General features: G+C 37.3%; 1 protein-coding gene across 2 annotated transcripts in view; it reads right to left on the minus strand.

The window, feature by feature from the left end:
- Positions 1–2,802: 2,802 nt before the first annotated feature.
- SEC22A (SEC22 vesicle trafficking protein homolog A (S. cerevisiae)) overlaps positions 2,803–20,250 on the minus strand; it is a 72,963-nt gene continuing 55,515 nt past the window's right edge. For both annotated transcript variants that reach the window (XM_011971555.1, XM_011971556.1), the window contains 2 exons: positions 15,339–15,404; positions 2,803–3,469 (listed from right to left, as the gene is read on the minus strand). In XM_011971555.1, coding sequence (XP_011826945.1) covers positions 3,269–3,469; positions 15,339–15,404 — 267 coding nt within the window. In that variant the 3' untranslated portion in view covers positions 2,803–3,268. The remainder of the gene's footprint in view (positions 3,470–15,338; positions 15,405–20,250) is intronic.

Here is a 20,250-nt window from a genome sequence, read left to right on the forward strand (position 1 = left end):
CCTGTACTCACCAATTTCAGAACCCCTCAATTCCTTGGCTTTACCAAGAACAGTCATATTGCCTGAATATAACACTGGTCACCTTCATTAGTTCCATGCTAGTGCAAAGAGCCCTGCACTAGATCAGGGTTGTGTGTGCTTAGCTATGTGAACTGGGTAAGTCATTACCATCTCATCACTTCTGTGTCCTCCCCCTTAGAATGAGGGCAGCTACTACTGTAGCTCCTATGCTACAAAACTCACTATGAGGAGGTCAACTCAGGCTTGTTCTTAGAAGTAGAAGTGCAATATAAAATATAAGATCATACACCATGAAGGCCTAATGTGATTCTTTCTAAAGAGCCTAAGGACTTTTTTTTGAGACAGTCTCACTCTGTCACCCAGGCTGGAGTGCAATGGCGCAATCTTGGCTCACTGCAACCTCTGCCTCCCGGATTCAACCGATTCTCCTGCCTCAGCCTCCCAAGTAGCTGGTACTACAGGTGCCCGCCACCACGCCTAGCTTATTTTTTTGGTATTTTTAGAAGAGAAGGGGTTTCACTATGTCGGCCAGGCTGGTCTCGAACTCCTAACCTCATGATCCACCCACCTCGAGCTTCCAAAGTGCTGGGATTACAGGCATGAACCACCGTGCCTGGCCAGGACTTCTTTACACCGATTTCTTTTTCTAAATTCAGTTCTTTTTTTGGCAACATGATACAGTAGGGAAATGATATAAACACGGAGATATAGGCACCAAATAATGAAACATTTCTATACATAAAACATTTATACTTTTCATTTTTTTACATTAAGATGTAAACATCCTCTTATTCAAAATAGCCAGTGAAAAAATAAAAACAAAAACAAAGTAAGCCTTTAAAAATAGTTGGTGAGGAGTTTTCAAGTGTTCTTGCTGAATGTATCTGAATACCAAACATTGTAACTGGTCAATTCAATGACAAGGAGGTAGCTCCTAAACCAAACCAGTGCGAGCTGTGTCAATACAGAGCCAAATCTCAATTAACCAGAACGCTCCAACTTCCCTATTTACAAGAAAACTCTGTTTTAACCATTAGTTTAGAAAATCTTTTTTTTTTTTTTTTCTTTTTGGAGACAGAGTCTTGCTCTGTTGGCCAGGCTGGAGTGCAGTGGCATGATCTTGGCTCACTGCAACCTCTACCTCCTGGGTTCAAGCAATTCTCCTGCCTCAGCCTCCCGAGTAGCTGGGACTAAAGGGACGCGCCACCGTTCCCAGCTTTTTGTATTTTTAGTAGAGATGAGGTTTCACCATGTTGGCCAGGCTAGTTCTCAAACTCCCAGTCTCAAGTGATCTGCCTGCCTCAGCCTCCCGATGTGCTGGGATTACAGGCGCGAGCCACCGTGCCTGGCTTGACAACCTTTCTAAATTGAACCACTTCACTTTCCTGGCTACAAAATGCCCAACACAATTCAATGGTGTTCTGATGATTCAGGATATTGTGATGCCTTGGGGTATCTCTCAGAATATGTATACTTTTGTTAGAGCAGAAAACTGGAGCAAACTATAGTTTCCTGTTTTACATGAATCCCTGATATCATAAGCTTACTGTCTTTTTACCTCACTCTCCTAAAAGGAGGGTGCAGACTAACATTCTAGTTAAGCAAGATTTTTACAGTTCTAGACATATCCACAAATACTGGTTCACGCAAACAAGACAGTTCACTAACTTTGCCCTCTGGACTATTTCTTCTAATTAATCAATATGCCCAGTAACAACAATTACAATGTAATGGGATCTGTTTTTCTGGATGATACCCAATTTCAGCATCCTTTGAATTCCTTGTTTGAAATATTTTCTTTAAAAAACAAAGGAAAATCACTCATGAAGATGACTTCCAAAACCATGAGAGTTACAGATTTTGCTAATGGAATCACACTGTGCTTCCTATATTATTAATTCATAACTGCTTAAACAATCTTTAAAACGTTATCAAAAAGCAAGTAAGTTATCTCAGATACTAGGGGCTTAATTCCTCAAAGCCATAAAATAATGAGTTGCTAGGAAAGCTACCTTCTGATTCTTAGTACAGTCAAGCATTTCCATAGTGCAGGACCCATGCCACTGGTGGCAAACAAGATGTCTTTAAGTGGTGCACAACACAGAATAATGCTGAATCACAATGAGAACGTCATTCCCTTTACAGTTTCCTTTCATCCTCTGACTATTCCAAAGACAGTGCCTCATGCTGGTGCTGGTAACATCTCCCTCACTGCCACAAAGCGCGAGCCTAAGATTCGGAGCCTTTCTAGGCATTGGTTTCTAGCTAGAACTGAAAAACATTTTTTGTGTTCGTCTTATTTATTTTGTGGTTACCTTTTATTTACGGCAAACTGATACTGGTTTTCCACTTGGAGCAGGATTCGTTTTTTAAAAAACCTTTAAAATATAAAAGATAAATATTAAGAAAATAATACAAGTAGTACTCAAGAGACTGAAGTTTGGGAAACAACAGCTATAGTCTAATAAGTCATAGTTTTTAGACATGATTTCAAAAGAAACAATAAACATGGATTAGAAAGGAAACATCCATTACTGTATTTTCAATACTTGTGATGTTCCAGAGACGAGTTCATCACAGCCTTCTTCTACATCAGGTGATTTCCAGAGTTAAGATTCAAGCAAAAATATAAAAGTAAAAAGAACCAATTTCACACCATCTTGGACTTTATAAACTCTTAGTACCATAAATGTGCAAATCTGATGTCTATATTGATATCAGATAAATATCAAAATATTTCAAAGCAAAGAAAATATTTGCACATTGCAACAATGTAAAATCTGATATTTATCACAGTCATTTATTTAAAACATAAACTTTCCAATTTCTGCAGCTTTTTATTTGGTCTATACTAATGCCTCACAAAGGCAAACTCAGATTGTAGAGTTCCTCCTGCCTGGTCCTCAGAGCAATACCACATCTATTTTCTGAACTCTTCAGGAAGGATTCAGGACGGCTGGCCAAGTCTTCCAATGGCATATGACTATTCTTCCACTGTTACGGCCTTGAAGAGAGAAATCTTCTCCTCTGAATGATAATCTCATGGCCAGCATTCTTCTGAGAGGACTTTTCCTAGAAGGTCTTCCATGCTCACAGGCACACCATGCTGATTTTAAAAAAGGAAAGTTCGAGAGAAAGAAAGCAGAGCTTCTCCTTTGTGGGGAACAGCTTCTTCATCACAGTGGCAGTTATGATATGTTCCCTCCTTTTCTCCCTGAAGCCAAGGCAATAGATCTGAAGAATGGTGTCAGACATCATAATCGGGAGCCTTGCCCTGGGCTTGCCTTAGCCAGATCTGTAGTGTAACAAATGCTCCCACAGTCACATGAAAGAAAAGCTGCCAGAGGTTGCGCAGTTCATAGAGATACATGTTGCATAGACATATTAAGCCAAAAGTCAAAAAAGATTTGACATTCCTCCAGCCGGTGTAGTAGACAAGTAAATAACACTGTTCAAAATATAAAAATGAAAGATGATTAGTGTTACAGGAAAAGAAACAGGTATTTCTAATATAAAATTGTAACAGGCCAGAGAGTAAAATACAAGAATGGATAAGGTTATTTTTTTATCTAGGGATAAGATAATGTAGCATATATCTAAGACATTCAGCTATGAAAGTTCCACAGTTTGAAAGGGACATAGACTTTTCCTCTTACGTTTTTCATTTTTCAGAAGAAAAGCATTTTGTATGATATTTTAAATGGAAGTGCAATGGAATGATTCCCTTGTAAACAGGCTGGGCAAATTCCCCATGGTGACAGGCAACTAAGAAGCATTCCCAGGGTCTGCAGGGGTTCCATTCTCACCCAGGAAAATACAAAAAGTGCATACAAGCTATTCTACAAAATGGACTCTTATACAACCTGAGTCTGAGTATTAATGAAATCCACAACATTTTACTAGTCCCCCAGTGAACACAAGGAACTATGCTAGGTACAGCATCTGACTGAACATTTGAGGGAGAATTCACTCAACAAATATTTACTGAGGGCCTGCTACAAGTCAGACATTGTTCTTCAGTTGTGAGTAAAACAAAGCCCTTGCTCATATAGATATTAAATTTTAATGGAGAAAAATTATAGATGTATTTTAAATACATAATATCAAATAGTTATGTCTTGAAAAAGAGATAGCAGGAAAAAGGGATAGAGAAGGATAAGAATGATAGTGGGTGCTATTTTAGATGAAACAGTAAAGAAAGTACTCTCCCTCACCGCCCCTGCTTATCCTCACATTCACCCTTTACTGCTTTATTTTTCTCCACAACATACTATAAACATACTTGAGAAATGTGCTTATTTTGTTTGTCATCCATAGGCTTTCAATAGAATCTATGTTTCATGAGGGGTGAGATTTTTTACTGTTATTTCCTCATTTATCTCCAGTGCCCAGAACAGTGCCTGGGACACAGTAAGTGCTCAATGTGTTGAGTGAATAAACTGTTTTCTAGAAGATGTCTAAAACTCACAACCTGGTAAGTGTAGGAATCACAAAGTCTAAGGAGAGAGGCCCAGGTCTCTCTGGGGAACTGTATCCAGGCTTCAGAATGGGAAGGACATTCCAGTGTCTGTTACAATGCAGAAAGAATGTGGAAATGTTCTGTTAAATATGTTTAGTTCTTATATAAATTTGGACTGTTTACTTAAGAAGAAGACTGCTATCCAAGCAAAATGAATTGGAAGTATTTATCACTGATTTTCATCATATAAGATTGAAGAAATAGAAAAAAATAACTTTTTCTTTTGAAATAATTTTAGACTTATAGATGCAAAAATAGTTCCTGTATACTCTTCACCCTGTTTCCAGTTATCCTCTTATTTAATCATAGTATAATCATCATGTAATCATGTAATCATCATGCAATCATAGTATCCTCATCAAACCAGGAGATGAACATTGATTCAATACTCTTAGCTAATCTACAGACTTTATTCAGATTTTGCCAACTGTCCCACTAGATTTCTGGTCCAGAATCTAATCTGGGATTCTGTATTGCATTAGTTGTCATGTCTATTCCAATCTGTAACAGCTCCTCTATCTTTTTTAAACAAAAAAAAGTTTCACATCCTTGACAGTCCTGAAGAGTAGTAATCAGTTATGTTGTAGGAATGTCCCTCAACTTGGGTGTGTCTGATGTTTTGTCAAGATTGAAATGAGGTTATACAATTTTGGCAAGAATACCACAGAGGTGATATGCAATACATGTTACTACATGTTAAATTAGATCACTTAATAAGGTGGTATCTATTCTCTCTGCAATTATTGTCTTTGGGGCAGGGAGTTGAGATTATGTGAATATCTTATCTTATCATACTTTTGCCCATTAATTTTAGTATCCATTAATGATTCTTGCCTGCAACAATGATTACTGTGGTGTTCGCTTAATGGTGATTTTATATTTCCAGTTTTTATCTATACTTATTGCTTGGAATGCTACTGTAAAAATGAGCTAGCTTTTCCAGTAATTAAAAAAAAAAAAAATATATATATATATATATATAAAATTCATGGTTTTCCAGGGCTTTTTAAAATAATGGGTCTCTACCCCACATAATACTTATTACAAAGAAGAAAAAGATATCTTTGCAATGGGGATCTGGTAGACACCATCTTAACCAAATGATTAAACTTATCACGTTTCCTGACTGAAGCAACAAGAGATATTCAACCCATATAGCACTGTTGCCAGAATATTTCACCTTAATCTAATCACGAGGAACAGAGACTAATCCAGATTATGGGTCATTCTATATGGTACTTGCCTGAACCCTTAAAAAAGTCAGTGTTATGAAAGACAAAACCAAAATAAAACAGAACAACAACAAAAAGGCTGGGAGACTGTATCACAGACCAAAAACTACACAACAATCAAATGAAATGCATAATCCTGGATCGGGGAAATATAACCACAGAAAACATTTTGGAGACAACTGAAATAATCTGAATAGGAATCCTATATTAGATAACATTGTATCAATGTTAAATTTTTAGACGTGATATGAAGTCCTGGCTATGTAGAAAGATGTCTGTGTTCTCAGAAGATACATCATGAAGTATTTTAAGGTAAAAAATATCACGTCTGTATCTTACTTTAAAAACAACTGCTCAGGGACTTCTGTTTCTGGGAAGATGGAGCAGACACACTTTTCCCTATTTCTCCCACTAAGTATAAATAAAAACACTGGACATTATATGTAAAACAAGCATAAGAAGACTGAACTGTGGAGGAAAAGCAGACAAATAAAGGATCTTGAGATCCAAGAATGACACAGTGGTAGGTTCTCTGAGTTTTCTTTTTTGCTTCATATATCCCAGACTTGGAGCTGAAGAAGCCAGCAACTAGAAACGCCAATGCATGCATATCAAAACAACCAACCAACAACAAAAAAAACCCCTCAGTAACTCAGTAAGATCTTGCTCTCTCTGGTAAAAGACCAGGAAAGCAGCACCTTAGCAAGACAGAAAACTTTTAAACAGTAACTATTATGCTCTAGCCAAACATCACACAAAAAACCTGTGACCCACCCATACCCACACCCATCAAATGTTGAGAGCCTAGAACATTGGAAGCAGATGTTCTAACCCTTCAGCGTGGCTTCAGAGACAGCAGGTAGAAGCCAGGACTTTCGTTCTCACTAGATGGCAATGAATCCCTCCTCTACCCTCTTACTGTGGTATCAGTGGAGAACACGTGGGACTCTGGACATCCATCTTCACTTGACAGTAATAAGATAATTCATTTCTCATCAGTAACAAGACAGTGGGATTCTCATCAGAAACCACAGAGGCCAGAAAAAGAGTAGAACATTTCTCAAGGGCTGAAAGAAAAAAATGCTGCCAAATTCAGAATTCTGTATTCAACAAAAATATCCTTTAGGAATAAAAGGAAAATTAAAAACATTTATCAGATGAAAGATTAAGATAATTTGTTGCTAGCAGATCTACCATAAAAGAATGGTTAGAGGAAGCTCTCTAAATAGAAAGAAAACAATAAGATGGAATCTTAAAATGTGGGGAAAGAAAAAAGGACATGGTATGCAAAAATATGGGTAAATACAATAGGCTTTCATTTTCCTCTTGAGTTTTCCAAATTATGTTTGATGGTTAAAACAAAAATCATTATAACACTGGCTGATGTGGTTCTAAATATATGTGGAGGAAATATCTGAGCCAATTATAAATAGGGGAGAGCAAAAACACATCTAGGGAGATAAGGTGTCTTGAACTAGTAAAATGTCGACACCAGAAGACCATAAAGAGTTAAGTATGTATTACGTGATGCCTACAGCAATCATTTAAAAAGCTACACAAATAGATATACTAAAAAATACCACAGATAAACTGAAATGGAATTCTTTTAAAATGTTAAAGTAACTCACAGGAAAATAAAGAAAAAAAAAAAGAAAAATGAAAAAAACAAAACAAAAAATAAGCCCTAACATATCCATAATTACATTAACTATAAATGACTTAAGTACAGCAATGAAAAGACAGAGATTGGCAGGGTGGATTAAAAAACATGAATCAACTCTATGCTGTCTGTCAGAAACTCTCTTTAAATAACATAGGAAAGTTAAAAGTAAAGGATGGAAAAGGATATATCATATAAACAGTAATCAAAAGAAAGCAAAAGTGTCTATATTGATACCAGATAAATATCAAAATATTTCAAAGCAAAGAAAATAAACGGGGACAGAGAGGAACATATATAATGATAAATGGGCCCATCCACCAAGAAGACACAGCAATCCTAAATGTGTACGAACAAAACAACATAGCTACAAAATACATGAAGCAATAGAACTGAAATACAAAATGGAAAAATCTATAATCCAATACTCTTTTCTAGCCAACTGGTATAACACTAGACAGAAAATCAGCAAGAATATAGAACTTGAAAATACCAAGCAACACGATCTAAACATTTACAGAACACACTCACCCAATAACAGCAGAATACACATTCTGTTGAAGTGGCTATGGAACATATAACAAGACAGACCATACTTTGGGGCCATAAAAGAAACCTCAACAAATTTAAAAGAAGTGAAATCACACAATGTGTGTTCTCTGATCACAATGGAATCAAACTAGAAATCAGTAATGGTAAGATAACAAGAAAATCTTCAAACATTTAGAAGAGAAACGATGCAATTCTAAATAATCCACAGGTCAAAGAGGAAGTCTTAAGGAAATTTTAAAAATTATTAAGAGAAAATGAAAATAAAACATACCAAATTTATGGAATACAGCTAAAGAAGTGCTAAGACAGAAATCTTTAGGAGTTAGTGCATACATTATAAAAAAGAAAATTCTCAAACCAATCATATAAGCGCCTACTTCAAGAACCTAGAAAAAGAACAAAATAAATGCAAAGCAGGCATATGGAAGAAAATAGTAAAGATAAAAGCAGAAATCAATAAAATTGAAACCAGAAAAACAGCAGGAAAAAACAAAGAAACAAAGATCTGGCTCTTGAAAAGATCAATAAAATTAACAAGTAAGACTGACAAAGATTAAAAGACAGAACATGCAAATTACCATTATCAGGAATGAAACAGGGGATATCACTACAGACCCTGTAGACATCAAAAGGCCAATAAGAGAATACTACAACCAACTGTAAACATATAAGTTTGATAACTTAGATAACATGGACCATTTCCTCAAAAAACACAAACTACCATAAATTCACTCAACATGAAACATAATTTGAATAGTTCTATAACTACTAAGAAAATTTATGACCTATTATACTGCTACAGTAATCAACACTATGTTGTCGTACCGGTGGAAGGATAGACAAAAAAATCAATGCAACAAAATACAGAACCCAGAAATAATCTCACACAAGTATGTCCAGCTGATTTTTTACGAAGGTGTAAAAGCAATTTAATGGAGGAAAAAAAAATTGCCTTTGCCATAGACGGTGCTGGAACAATATAGACAAAGGAACCTTGATTTAAGCTATCTAAGTCTCACATCTCATACAAAAATTAACTCAAAATGGATCACAAATGTAAAATATAAAACTGTAATAAAAGGTCTAGAAAAAACATAGTAGAGAAACTTAGGTTAGGCAAAGAGCTCTTAGACTTGACCACCACAAGCATGACCAATAAAAGGAAAAATTGATCAACTGAACTTTATCAAAATTAAAAACTTTTTTCTGTGAAGAACCCTGTTAAGAGGATGAAAAGACAAGATACAGACTGATCTGAAACTATTTTTTTTTAAACATAGACTGGGAAAGGATATCTGCACACTTCCTTTCTGACAAAGGATTAATATCTAGAATATATAGCTGTCCCCAGTATCCATAGGTTTCAGGACCTCCCTCAGATATCAACATTTGTGGATGTTCAAGTCTCTGACATAAAATGGCACAATATTTGCATTTAACTCTTATCCACATCCTATTGTATACTTTAAATAATCTCTAGATTACTTATAATACCTAATACAATGTAAATGCTATTATACTATATTCTTTAGGGAATGACAAAAAATAAAAGTCTGTACATGTTTAGTATGGATGCAATATTTTTCCAAGTATTTTCAATTCATGGTTGGTTTAATCCACGAATGCAGAACCCACAAATATAAAGGGTCAATTGTATGAAAAACTCTAAGAAAAACAGTGAAAAAACAAAGAATCCAATTAGAAAACAAGCAAGGCCGGGCACGGTGGCTCACGCCTATAATCCTAGCACTTTGGGAGGCCGAGGTGGGTGGATCACCTGAGGTTAGGAGTTCAAGACCAGCCTGGTCAACATGGTGAAACCCCATCTCTACAAAACAAAAAACAAAAAACAAAAAATTAGCTGGGCATGATGGCGGGTGCCTGTAATCCTAGCTACTCAGGAGGCTAAGGCAGAAGAATCGCTTAAACCCAGGAGGCAGAGGTTGCAGTGAGCCGAGAGCATGCCATTGCACTTCAGCCTGGGTGACAGAGCGAGACTCTGTCTTAAAAAAAATAATAAAAAATAAAAAATAAAAAGATGTAGACATTTCACTGAAGATAATATACAAATGAAAAACACATGAAACAATGTTTAGCATCATTAGCTAATGATGTTAAACAATGCAAGTTAAAACCACAATGAGCTATCACCACACAAGAGTGGCTAAAATAAAAAATAGTGACAATACCAAATGTTGGTGAGGATGCAGAGAAACTAGATCACTCACACATTGCTGGAGGGAATGTAAAATGGTACAGCTACTCTGGAAAACAGTTTTTCAGTTTCTTAATAAAACTACCACATAACCTGGCAATTGTACTCCTAGGCATTTATCCCAAAGAAGTGAAGACTTATGTCCGCACAAAAACCTCCACATAAATGTTTATAGCAGTTTTATAATAGCCAATATTTTAAAACAACTCAGATATCCTTCAATAAGTAAATGAAGCTGGATGTTGTGGCTCACACCTGTAACCCTAGAGCTTTGTAGGGGCCGAGGTGGGAGGATTGTTTAAGGCCAGGAGTCCAAGACCAGCCTGGGCAACATAGCAAGACCCCATCTCTACAAAAATAGAGAATTAGCTGGGTGTGGTGACACACACCTATAGTCCTATCTACTCAGGAGTTTGAGCCCAGTTCAAAGCTGCAGTGAGGCTATGATTGCACTACTGCACTCTAGCCTAGGTGACAGAGCAAGACCCTGTCTTTAAAAAAAAAAAGGAACAAATCATTGATACATATCATGAAATACTACTCAGCAATAAAAAGCAACAAATAATTGATTATGCAACAACTTGGCTCAATCTCCAGAGAATTATGCTGAGTGAAAAAAATGCCTATCTGGCTCATGTCTGTAATCCCAGCACTTTGGGAGGCTGAGGTGGGCAGATCACGAGGTCAGAAGTTCAAGACCAGCCTGACCAACATGGTGAAACTCCATCGCTACTAAAAATACAAAAATTAGCCAAGCATGGTGGCACATGCCTGTAATCCCAGCTACTCAGGATGCTGAGGCAGGAGAACTGCTTGAACCCAGGAGGCGGAGGTTGCAGTGAGCCAAGATTTGGCCACTGCACTCCAGCTTGGGTGACAGAGCAAGACTCCGTCCCCCAAACAAATAAACAAACAAACAAACAAACAACAACAAAATGCATACCACAAAAGGTTACTGTTACGGACTAAATGTTTGTGTCCTCTCTAAATTCAAATGTTGAAGCCCTTAATCCCTAATGTGATGGTATTAGGAGCTGGGGCCTTTGGGAGGTAATTAGGTTTAGACAAAGTCATGAGGGCGGAGCCCCCATAATGGAATCAATGACCATGTAAGAGGAGGAAGAGATTTCAGCACTTTCTCTGTGTGAGGATATACTAAGAAGGCAGCCTTCTGCAAGCCAGGAAAAGGGCCCTCAGCAAGAACGTGATCTGCCAGTTATCTGGAACTTGGACTTCCCAGATTCCAGAACCATGAGAAAGAAACGTCTGTTGTTTAAGCCACCCAATCTATGGTATTTTCTTGTAGCATTCTGAACTATGCCAGTTATATACTATATAATTTCATTTATATAATGTCCTTAAAATGAGAAAATTCTAGAAATGGAGAACTTGTTAGTAACTGCCAGAGATTAAGGAGGGGTTAGATTAAGGAAGTGGATATGGCTTCCATGAGGGATCCCTGTGGGGAGAGGAATGTTCTGTATCTTGACTATATCAGTACCAATACTCTGGTTGTGATACTGTTTTACATAGTTTTGCAAGATGATAACATTGGGGGAAACCAGGTAAAGAGTACATAAGATATCTCTTGCAACGCCATGTAAATCTGCAATTATCCCAAAATAAAAAGTTTAATTAGAAAAACTTTACCCATACACATATGTCTGAAACTTACTTTACAAATAACAACAGAAGCTCCTTGGCTTATGATAGGGTCACATCCTGATATAGTCATTATAAGTTGAAAATATCCTAAGTTAAAAATGTATTTAATACAATTAACCTACCAAACATCATAGCTTAGCCTAGCCTACCTTAAATACGCTCAAAACTTTGGCCTACAGTTGGGCAAAATCATCTAATACAAAGCCTGTTTTATTAAAATATGTTCATTGTCTCCTATAATTTATTGAATAGTGTGCTGAAAACCAGCATGGTCATGTGAGTACCTGAAACATAGCTTCTACTGAATGCATATCACTTTTGCATCATTATAAAGTTAAAAAAGTTCCAGTCGGGGATGGTCTGTTTATACACGCCATGCGCACACACATATAAAGAGGGAGTGAGATAAAGAAGGTGTTGCAAGATGTTAACAATTGATGACTCTAAGTATACTGGTTTTTCAACTTTTCAAAGTTTCAAGTTTTCAAAGTAAAACACTGAAGGAACAGGAATAGTCTCTAGTTTCTTCACTGATCCTTTGCTCTATTTGAAATGTTCCATATCAAGATTAATCCTATCGGGCTGAGCTTTGGGCTTCCATAAGCACCTGCATCCTGATGAAAAAGGTGACAAACAATGTAGTAATGGCTTTTCAGATATGATCTAAAGAGGATTTAAAAATATCCTGACAACTGGAGACAGAGCATGTTATATGGTAAAACATAATTACTTAAGTTTTACTGTGGGGGGAAAAACAGCATTATTATCACCCTGCTCATCATATTTAGAAAGCAGGAAGTTTCATACCTTTCAATGTGAAGGAAATTAGTTTTCTTCTTCTCTTTTTTAAAACATGAATTTATTTAATTCTCTCAAGTAAAAGAACACCTGAGTGACACCACTCTACCATGAGGCAACTCTCAAAACTACCTGAGGCTGTTCTGGCAAATGTAACAGAGGTGTGCATATCTACAGCCTGGTAGTCAAGTGCTCTGAAGTCACAGAGATCTGGGTTCAAGTCACTAATAAGCTATAAGAACTGTCTATACCTCAGTGAGGAGGATATAATGGTATATCCTCCTTTTTGTGAGGATTTAATGGTACAGTGAATATAAAAGGCTTAACACAAAATAAGAGCTCAATACGTTCTGCCATTATTACTAAGCATTTACAATTACTTAAGACAAAGCAACCAAAACTTATATTTTACAAGAATGATTATTTATAAAATTATATTAAAGCTAATACCTCACAGTTTTAGATAAAAATCAAATGAGATCATGTGTATAGTTATAAAACTGAGTTTATTACATTATAAAAATTACACGAATTAGGAATTTTGCCTAGAGACAGCATGATATAGTAGACAGAACACAATACTCAAAATCAGAGACCCAGAGTTAAGTCCTGACTCTACTGCTTTCTGACTATGTGATCTCAGAACAGTACTGAAACTGCCTCAGTTTTCTCACTTTAAAAAATGAGATATTAGCCGGGAGCAGTGGCTCACGCCTGTAATCCCAGCACTTTTTGGGAGGCGGAGGCGGGCAAATCATGAGGTCAGGAGACCAAGACCATCCTGGCTAATATGGTGAAACTCCATCTCTACTAAAAATATAAAAAATTAGCCGGGCGTGGTGGCGGGCGCCTGTAGTCCCAGCTACTCGCGAGGCTAAGGCAGGAGAATGGTGTGAACCCAGGAGGCGGAGCTTGCAGTGAGCCGAGATTGCACCACTGCACTCCAGCCTGGGTGACAGAGCAAGACTCTGTCTCAGAAAAAAAAAAAGAAAAAAATATATACAATATTTCATAAAATTAAAGACTATGTGACATTAACAAATGTAAGTTTTCACATTTCCTGCATGAAATGTCATTCATCGTTATTAAATGTCAGATTTGACAGAAAATTTCTGAAGGTAATATAAATGGTTAAGAAAATCAAGCAATTTTTTGGCTGGGCGCGGTGGCTCATGCCTGTAATCCTAGCACTTTGGGAGGCCAAGGAGGGCGGATCATGAGGTCAGGATATCGAGACTATCTTGGCTAACATGGTGAAATCCCATCTCTACTAAAAATCAAAAAAACTAGCTGGGTATGGTGGCAGGTGCCTGTAGTCCTGGCTACTCGGGAGGGTGAGGCAGGAGAATGGTGTGAACCCCGGAGGCGGAGCTTGCAGTGAGCCGAGATTGCGCCACTGCACTCCAGACTCCGTTTAAAAAAAAAAAAAAAATCAAGCAGTTTTAAAAAATGGGGCCACTGGAACTAAAATGTCTAATGTCTTTATGTAAAAGTCAAATACATATATTCAAAATATGTCCCCAAAGACGTCCACTGAACTTTAGGTAGTCTTATATTTGCAGTTCTGACTCTTAATATTAATTTTTTTTTATTCAAGCTACAAAAATGTGTCACTTATAAAAAAAGTTAGGTCAAAATGCCTTGCTTGCTGTAACATGTTTTAACAAAGACATTCTTGCATTTGGGTAACCAGTAACTTCCTTTCCTACAAATGTGTGCCTCCTCTGGCCTTGGAAATTTGACTATCAGTCTCCATGTCACCCAGGTGCAAAATCTCTTCCCTCCTTAAGTTTCATAGTCTTCAAGTCCCAGTGAGTTTTCCTTCTGAATGTCTATTTTTTTCTATCCTCACTGCCATTACGATATGTTAGCTTGCATTACTTTCTACCTGTAGTAATAATTTCAAACCATTTCCTTGCTTCCAGTCTCTCTGCTCTTATAGTCCATTCTATTCATTACTGCTAAATTGAATCAGAAAATCCTGCTTTTGCTGTGCCACTCTCTATTCAAAAACTTCCCCCCAAATACAAAATCCTCAGCCTAGAGTATAAGCAGAACCTGGAAGCTGAATGATCAAACATCAGAAAATCTGGTGGTCTTTTTTTTTTCTTCTTTTTTTTTTGAGATGTAGCCTTGCTCTGTTGCCCAGACTGGAGTGCAGCGGCGTGATCTCGGCTCACTGCAACCTCCGCCTCCTGGGTTCAAGCAATTCTCCTGTCTCAGCCTCCCAAGTAGCTGGGACTACAGGCATGCATCACCACGCCTGGCTAATTTTTGTATTTTTAGTAGAGGAGTAGAGGCAAGGTTTTACCGTGTTGGCCAGCTGGCCTTGAACTCCTGACCTCAAGTGATCTGCCCAGCTCGGCCTCCCAAAGTACTGGGATTACAGGCATGAGTCACCACACCCAGCCTAGGAGTGGTCTTTACTACCACAGGCAGATGACATACCACCACTGAAGCCTCAGCACAGGAAAAAGGTTAACATCAGGTTCACTGGGATCTATGTCCACTCAAAATGGAGAGGTAGGTCACAAAGTTAAAAGAGGCTCAAATTAAAAGAGAAGCAAAGAACTCAGAGTTTTAATAATTTATTTAAAATGCACAATCAATTATTAGAATTGATACCTGAAATAAACAATAATGGAAAGTGTTTCTTTAAAATGGAAGAAAACCTACCTGGTAAAGGCAGGCTGCTGTTCCAAGGAAAAATGCAATGATGTAATTAAAATCATCACCATCACTCTGCAAAAGCAAAATAAAAGATTATTTTTGTTTCTGGTGGGAGCCCATTTCTAGAAACAATCCATCAAGATAGGCTATAACAATGTTTACACACAGTCAAAATTGTCACACACTGGTATATAAAAATTCTCAAGAGTCCTAAAATGAAAACATAAAGCACATTCTAAGGCCTAAAGAGTGTGAGGTAGAGGTACAAGTGTTCCTCTACATTTTGGCCACCCTCATCAATTTCATTCCACTCAAAAGAGGAAAACCACTGGGGAAAAGTTCTGACATACTGTTAAAAGCCTCTCATCCTACTACTAAAAAAATCACGTACAAATGTACAACGCCCCAGTGGCTGACAAAGTTACTCTGGCTCACTAGGGTCATTACTTGACTCAAATACTGACAAACTTTACTACTAGTAAGTATATCACCGAATTGTCCAATAAAGTAATTTGATACGATTTTCTAAAAAACTGTGAAAACTGAAAAGCTACTATCCACTAGAGTGTGCTAAATCCCAATAAGAAAAATTAAGACTAATCAGTCTTGCATGCTATGCTAGAAAAACAGCCACCCAGAGGAAAAACAGATACCTCATGCATAGAATGTCTCTGCAAAGAAAACTAATGGAGACAGGTAACAACTCATGCTTTCCTATTCCTTTCTGGTTCTTCTTAAATATCTACATTATCAACTTCTTTCAATGTTTTTATACAGTAAAACATAAAGTCCAGACAGGAGCATTACATTTTTTTTCTCTTCCAGGCAGGAGCATTAATTTGGCCCTTTTCTTATATTAGCGAGAAAAAAATCTCTTTATACGATGAAAATTTCTACAAGACATAGAAGAGTATCTCATTATCATTTCTTCATAAAATAGTATAAAGGGAAAATTCCTTTTGCATTGGTTATTGGGCAACAGAACAGACTGTAAGGCAGAGGAGAGCTGGCTTATCCTAGTGAGAAGATCTTAAAATAGGAACCACTCATCTGTCTGGGATGCTCAGGCCTGTTGCACCCCAGAGACAAGGAAGGTCAACATGAAACCTTTCCAGTGTAATAATTCTAAAACCTTAAATAAGTTCTGCTTGATTATTTTTTCTTTAGTCCTTTAGTTTTTAAATGACCTTTTTTCTGATTATAAAAGTTCATGTTCATTGTAAAGAATCTGGAAAATACAGCCTATACAAAAAAGAAATTAATATAACCTATAAATGCTACAACTCTGGGAAAATTACTTCTAACCGTTTCATGTATTTCCTTCCAGTCTTTTCTGTGTATGTAGATACACTTTTAAAAAATAGATTGATACTTTCATATACTACTTTTTAGTACTTCACATTACATCATAAACACTTTCCCAAGACAGTAAATATTCCTCAACCACACAATTTGTAATGATTATATAACCTTTAATTGTGGGGATATACTATAAGTTACTGTCCTACAATTGGATACTGTATTTTTTCTCTAAATTTTGACTTTCTAACTCTCTTAATCACCCTTTTTCTCTTTTCCTTCTTTTTTTTTTTTTTTTTTTTTTTAAATTTATGAGATGGAGTATTGCTGTCACCCAGGCTGGAGCGCAGCGGTGCAATCTTGGCTCACTGCAACCTCCGCCTCCCAGGTTCAAGTGATTCTCCTGCCTCAGACTCCCAAGTAGTTGGGATTACAGGGGCGTGCCACCATGCTTGGCTAAGCTTTTTTTGTATTTTTAGTAGAGATGGGGTTTCACTGTGTTAGCCAGGATGGTCTCGATCTCCTGACCTTGTGATCTGCCCGCCTCAGCCTCCCAAAGTGCTGAGATTACAGGCGTCAGCCACCACGCCCAGCCTTTGTTTATTTTGAGACAGAGTCTTGTTCTATCACCCAGGCTGGAGTGCAGTGGCACGATCTTGGCTCACTGCAACCTCTGCTTCCCATGTTCATGCAATTCTCCTGCTTCAGCCTCCCAAGTATCTGGGATTACAGGCATCCGCCACCATGCCTGGCCAATTTTTGTATTTTTTAGTAGAGTACGGGGTTTCACCATGTTGACCAGGCTGGTCTTGAACTCCTGACCTCAAGTGATCTGCCTGCCTTGGCCCCCGAAAATGTTGGGATTACAGGCGTGAACCACCGCGTCTAGCCTTAAATGCCTTTAAAACACTTAGAAGCATATTTTTACAGTCAGTCAGACTTGGGTTCGAATCTTTACTTACAATCTGGGGCAGTTACTTAACTTTAATTTCTTCTTTTGAAAGCTAAAAGTTGTAGAGATTAAGTGAAATAACATTTGCAAATACAAAGAAAAGTAACTGGTACATAGTAAATACTCAGAAACATTCACTAACTCCTCTCTCCCTGGGGTTACTGTCTGCGTCATTTGAAAAATCTTTAATTGATAAAGAGAAGACTGCCTATTAGCCTATTCTTCCATTTAATAAATATTTATTAAGCATTTACAAGCCAGGTACTTTGTTACTATCCCTAGTACAGAAAAGAGTTAAGTCCGGCCAGCACAGTGGTTCATGCCTGTAATTCCAGCACTTTGGGAGGCTGAGGCAGGCGGATCACAAGGTCAGGAGATGGAGACCATCCTGGCTAACACGGTGAAAACCCATCTCTACTAAAAATACAAAAAAATTAGCTGAGCATGGCGGCGGGTGCCTGTAGTCCCAGCTACTCAGGAGGCTGAGGCAGGAGAATGACGTGAACCCGGGAGATGGAGCTTGCAGTGAGCCAAGGTTGCGCCACTGCACTCCAGCCTGGATGACAGAGCGAGACTCTGTCTCAAAAAAAAAAAAAAAAAAGAAAAAGAAGAGAGTTAAGTCCACATCAACATAAGGAGGTCACTCTAATTAAGAAGGCAGATACGTAAATCAATAATTACCACCCAAAGTAATAACTGATGGCACAGGTGTGTGTAGAGGATACTAAGGGAGCCCAATGGAGACACATCTAATTCTGCATAGAGAAAAAAGAAAGGCCAGGGAAGGCTTCCTAAAGGGAGTAAAGCTTAAAGTCTGGGTCTTAAAGGCTGGTCTTAAAGGCTGAACCAGGTAGACAAGGTAGGAAGAGAATCAAAGGCAAAGGAATGAACATGTACTGTGTCAAAGAGGGAGGAGATTAAGATAACTCAGAGGCTTCTGGTTTAGGCAACGCTTGAATGATACCATGCACTAAGTTGGGCGTATAGGAAGAAAAGTAACTCAAGAGCAGAAAATATTGAGCTCACTGTGGACATGCTATTCTGGAGTTGCTAGTGGGACATCCAAATAATTATGTTTAGCAGATATTTCAGTCTGCTTCAGGAAACAGTTTGATCCAGAGATCTAACTTGGCAGTCTTCTATTTTAATAGTAGTTAGTTAAACAAAAGGCCTATGACAACCAAGTAAAAATCTCAATTCTTGATTAGCTCCTAGATGAGAGAGAGGAACAAAACACTATATAGAACACTCTGGGGGCAACTGTGGAAATTTGAATACAGATTTTCTATTAGGTAATACTATACCAATGTTAAATTTCTTTGGTGTGATTAAGAGGATTATGATTACGTAAAAGAACATCTTAGCCCTTAAGACATACATATTGAATTCAATTTTGCAATAAACTGAGATGATACCTACAATGTTAACTTTCAAATGACTCAGTAAAAAAAAAAAAAAAAAAGAAAGAAAGAAGGAAAATGGTAGGTAGGTATATGGGGTGGATGTTAATTCTACTGTTCTTTAAACTTTTCTGTAAGTTTGAATTATTTCAGAATAAGATGTTACGTGGTGCAGGGAAAGGAAAACACAAATATTTAATACACAGTCATGCAGCCACTAAAAAGAATAGAATAGGTCTCTGTGTACTGATGTGAAATAATCTCCTACATATTTTTAGACTTAAAAAGATGCAAATTAGTATTGAGTATGTTATCATTTCTATAAAAATTTTTTAAAGAATTGCATAAGTAAATATATAAATACCTATATACTAGCAAATGCACATAATCTCCCTAGAAGGATGACTCTGAGGAAGAAAATTGGGAGAGAATTACTTTTCTGTAAAAATATCAACTCTTATAGGCTTTGAAATTTTTCAAGCGCATATTTTACTGCATGTGTGTGTGTGTGTTTATGTATATATATGTGTATTTTTTCAAAAAGGCCATTATGAAAGTAACCAAGAAGAAGGCATGGAGTTGGAAGAATACAAAGCCAAGGACAGAATACTGGAGAATGCCACTATATAAAGGACAGGTGGAGGAAGAAAGTCTGTCAAATAAACTGAGGAATAGGAAGAGAAACAAGGAAACAAAACAAAACAAAACAAAATGGGAGAAAACGGTTTCACAAAAATGAATGGGTAAGAGATTTGTCAAGAAGAAAAATGTAAATACATTAAACTATTAACAGTGATTTGTGTCTATGTTTCCTGAAATAAAATTTATTTTTTGAAATTAAACAAGGAAATGTTTAAAAGGAAGAACATAATGACAGATGAGGCAGAGAGGGTACATAAGACTCGACTCTAAAGAGTAGCTGCTGTATTTGGCAACTGAAAGGACACTGGTGAGCTTAATGGTGGATATCTAAGAGAATTACAGGAGTAGAAAAGACATCATAGTAGACTAAGAAATAGAGGGCAAAGGAACAAGACAACAAACATATTCTACTCTCTCAAAAAATTAGAAGAGAGCATATGTAAAGAGGCTTTTTTGGTTTTGTTATTTTTTTGTTTTTTTAAAGAACAGCAGGGCTGAGGGAAACGAGCCAGTAGGGAAGCGCAGATGAAAAGTAGGTGAAGGAATAGCCAGAGGTTGGAAGGTGGGCAGAGGACAGCAGCAGGGACAAAAGTGGGGGTGGACAGTGCTGGGGAAACAGAGACAG

The sequence above is a fragment of the Mandrillus leucophaeus genome, unplaced genomic scaffold, assembly GCF_000951045.1.
Source record: "Mandrillus leucophaeus isolate KB7577 unplaced genomic scaffold, Mleu.le_1.0 Scaffold123, whole genome shotgun sequence".
Classification (NCBI taxonomy): domain Eukaryota; kingdom Metazoa; phylum Chordata; class Mammalia; order Primates; family Cercopithecidae; genus Mandrillus; species Mandrillus leucophaeus.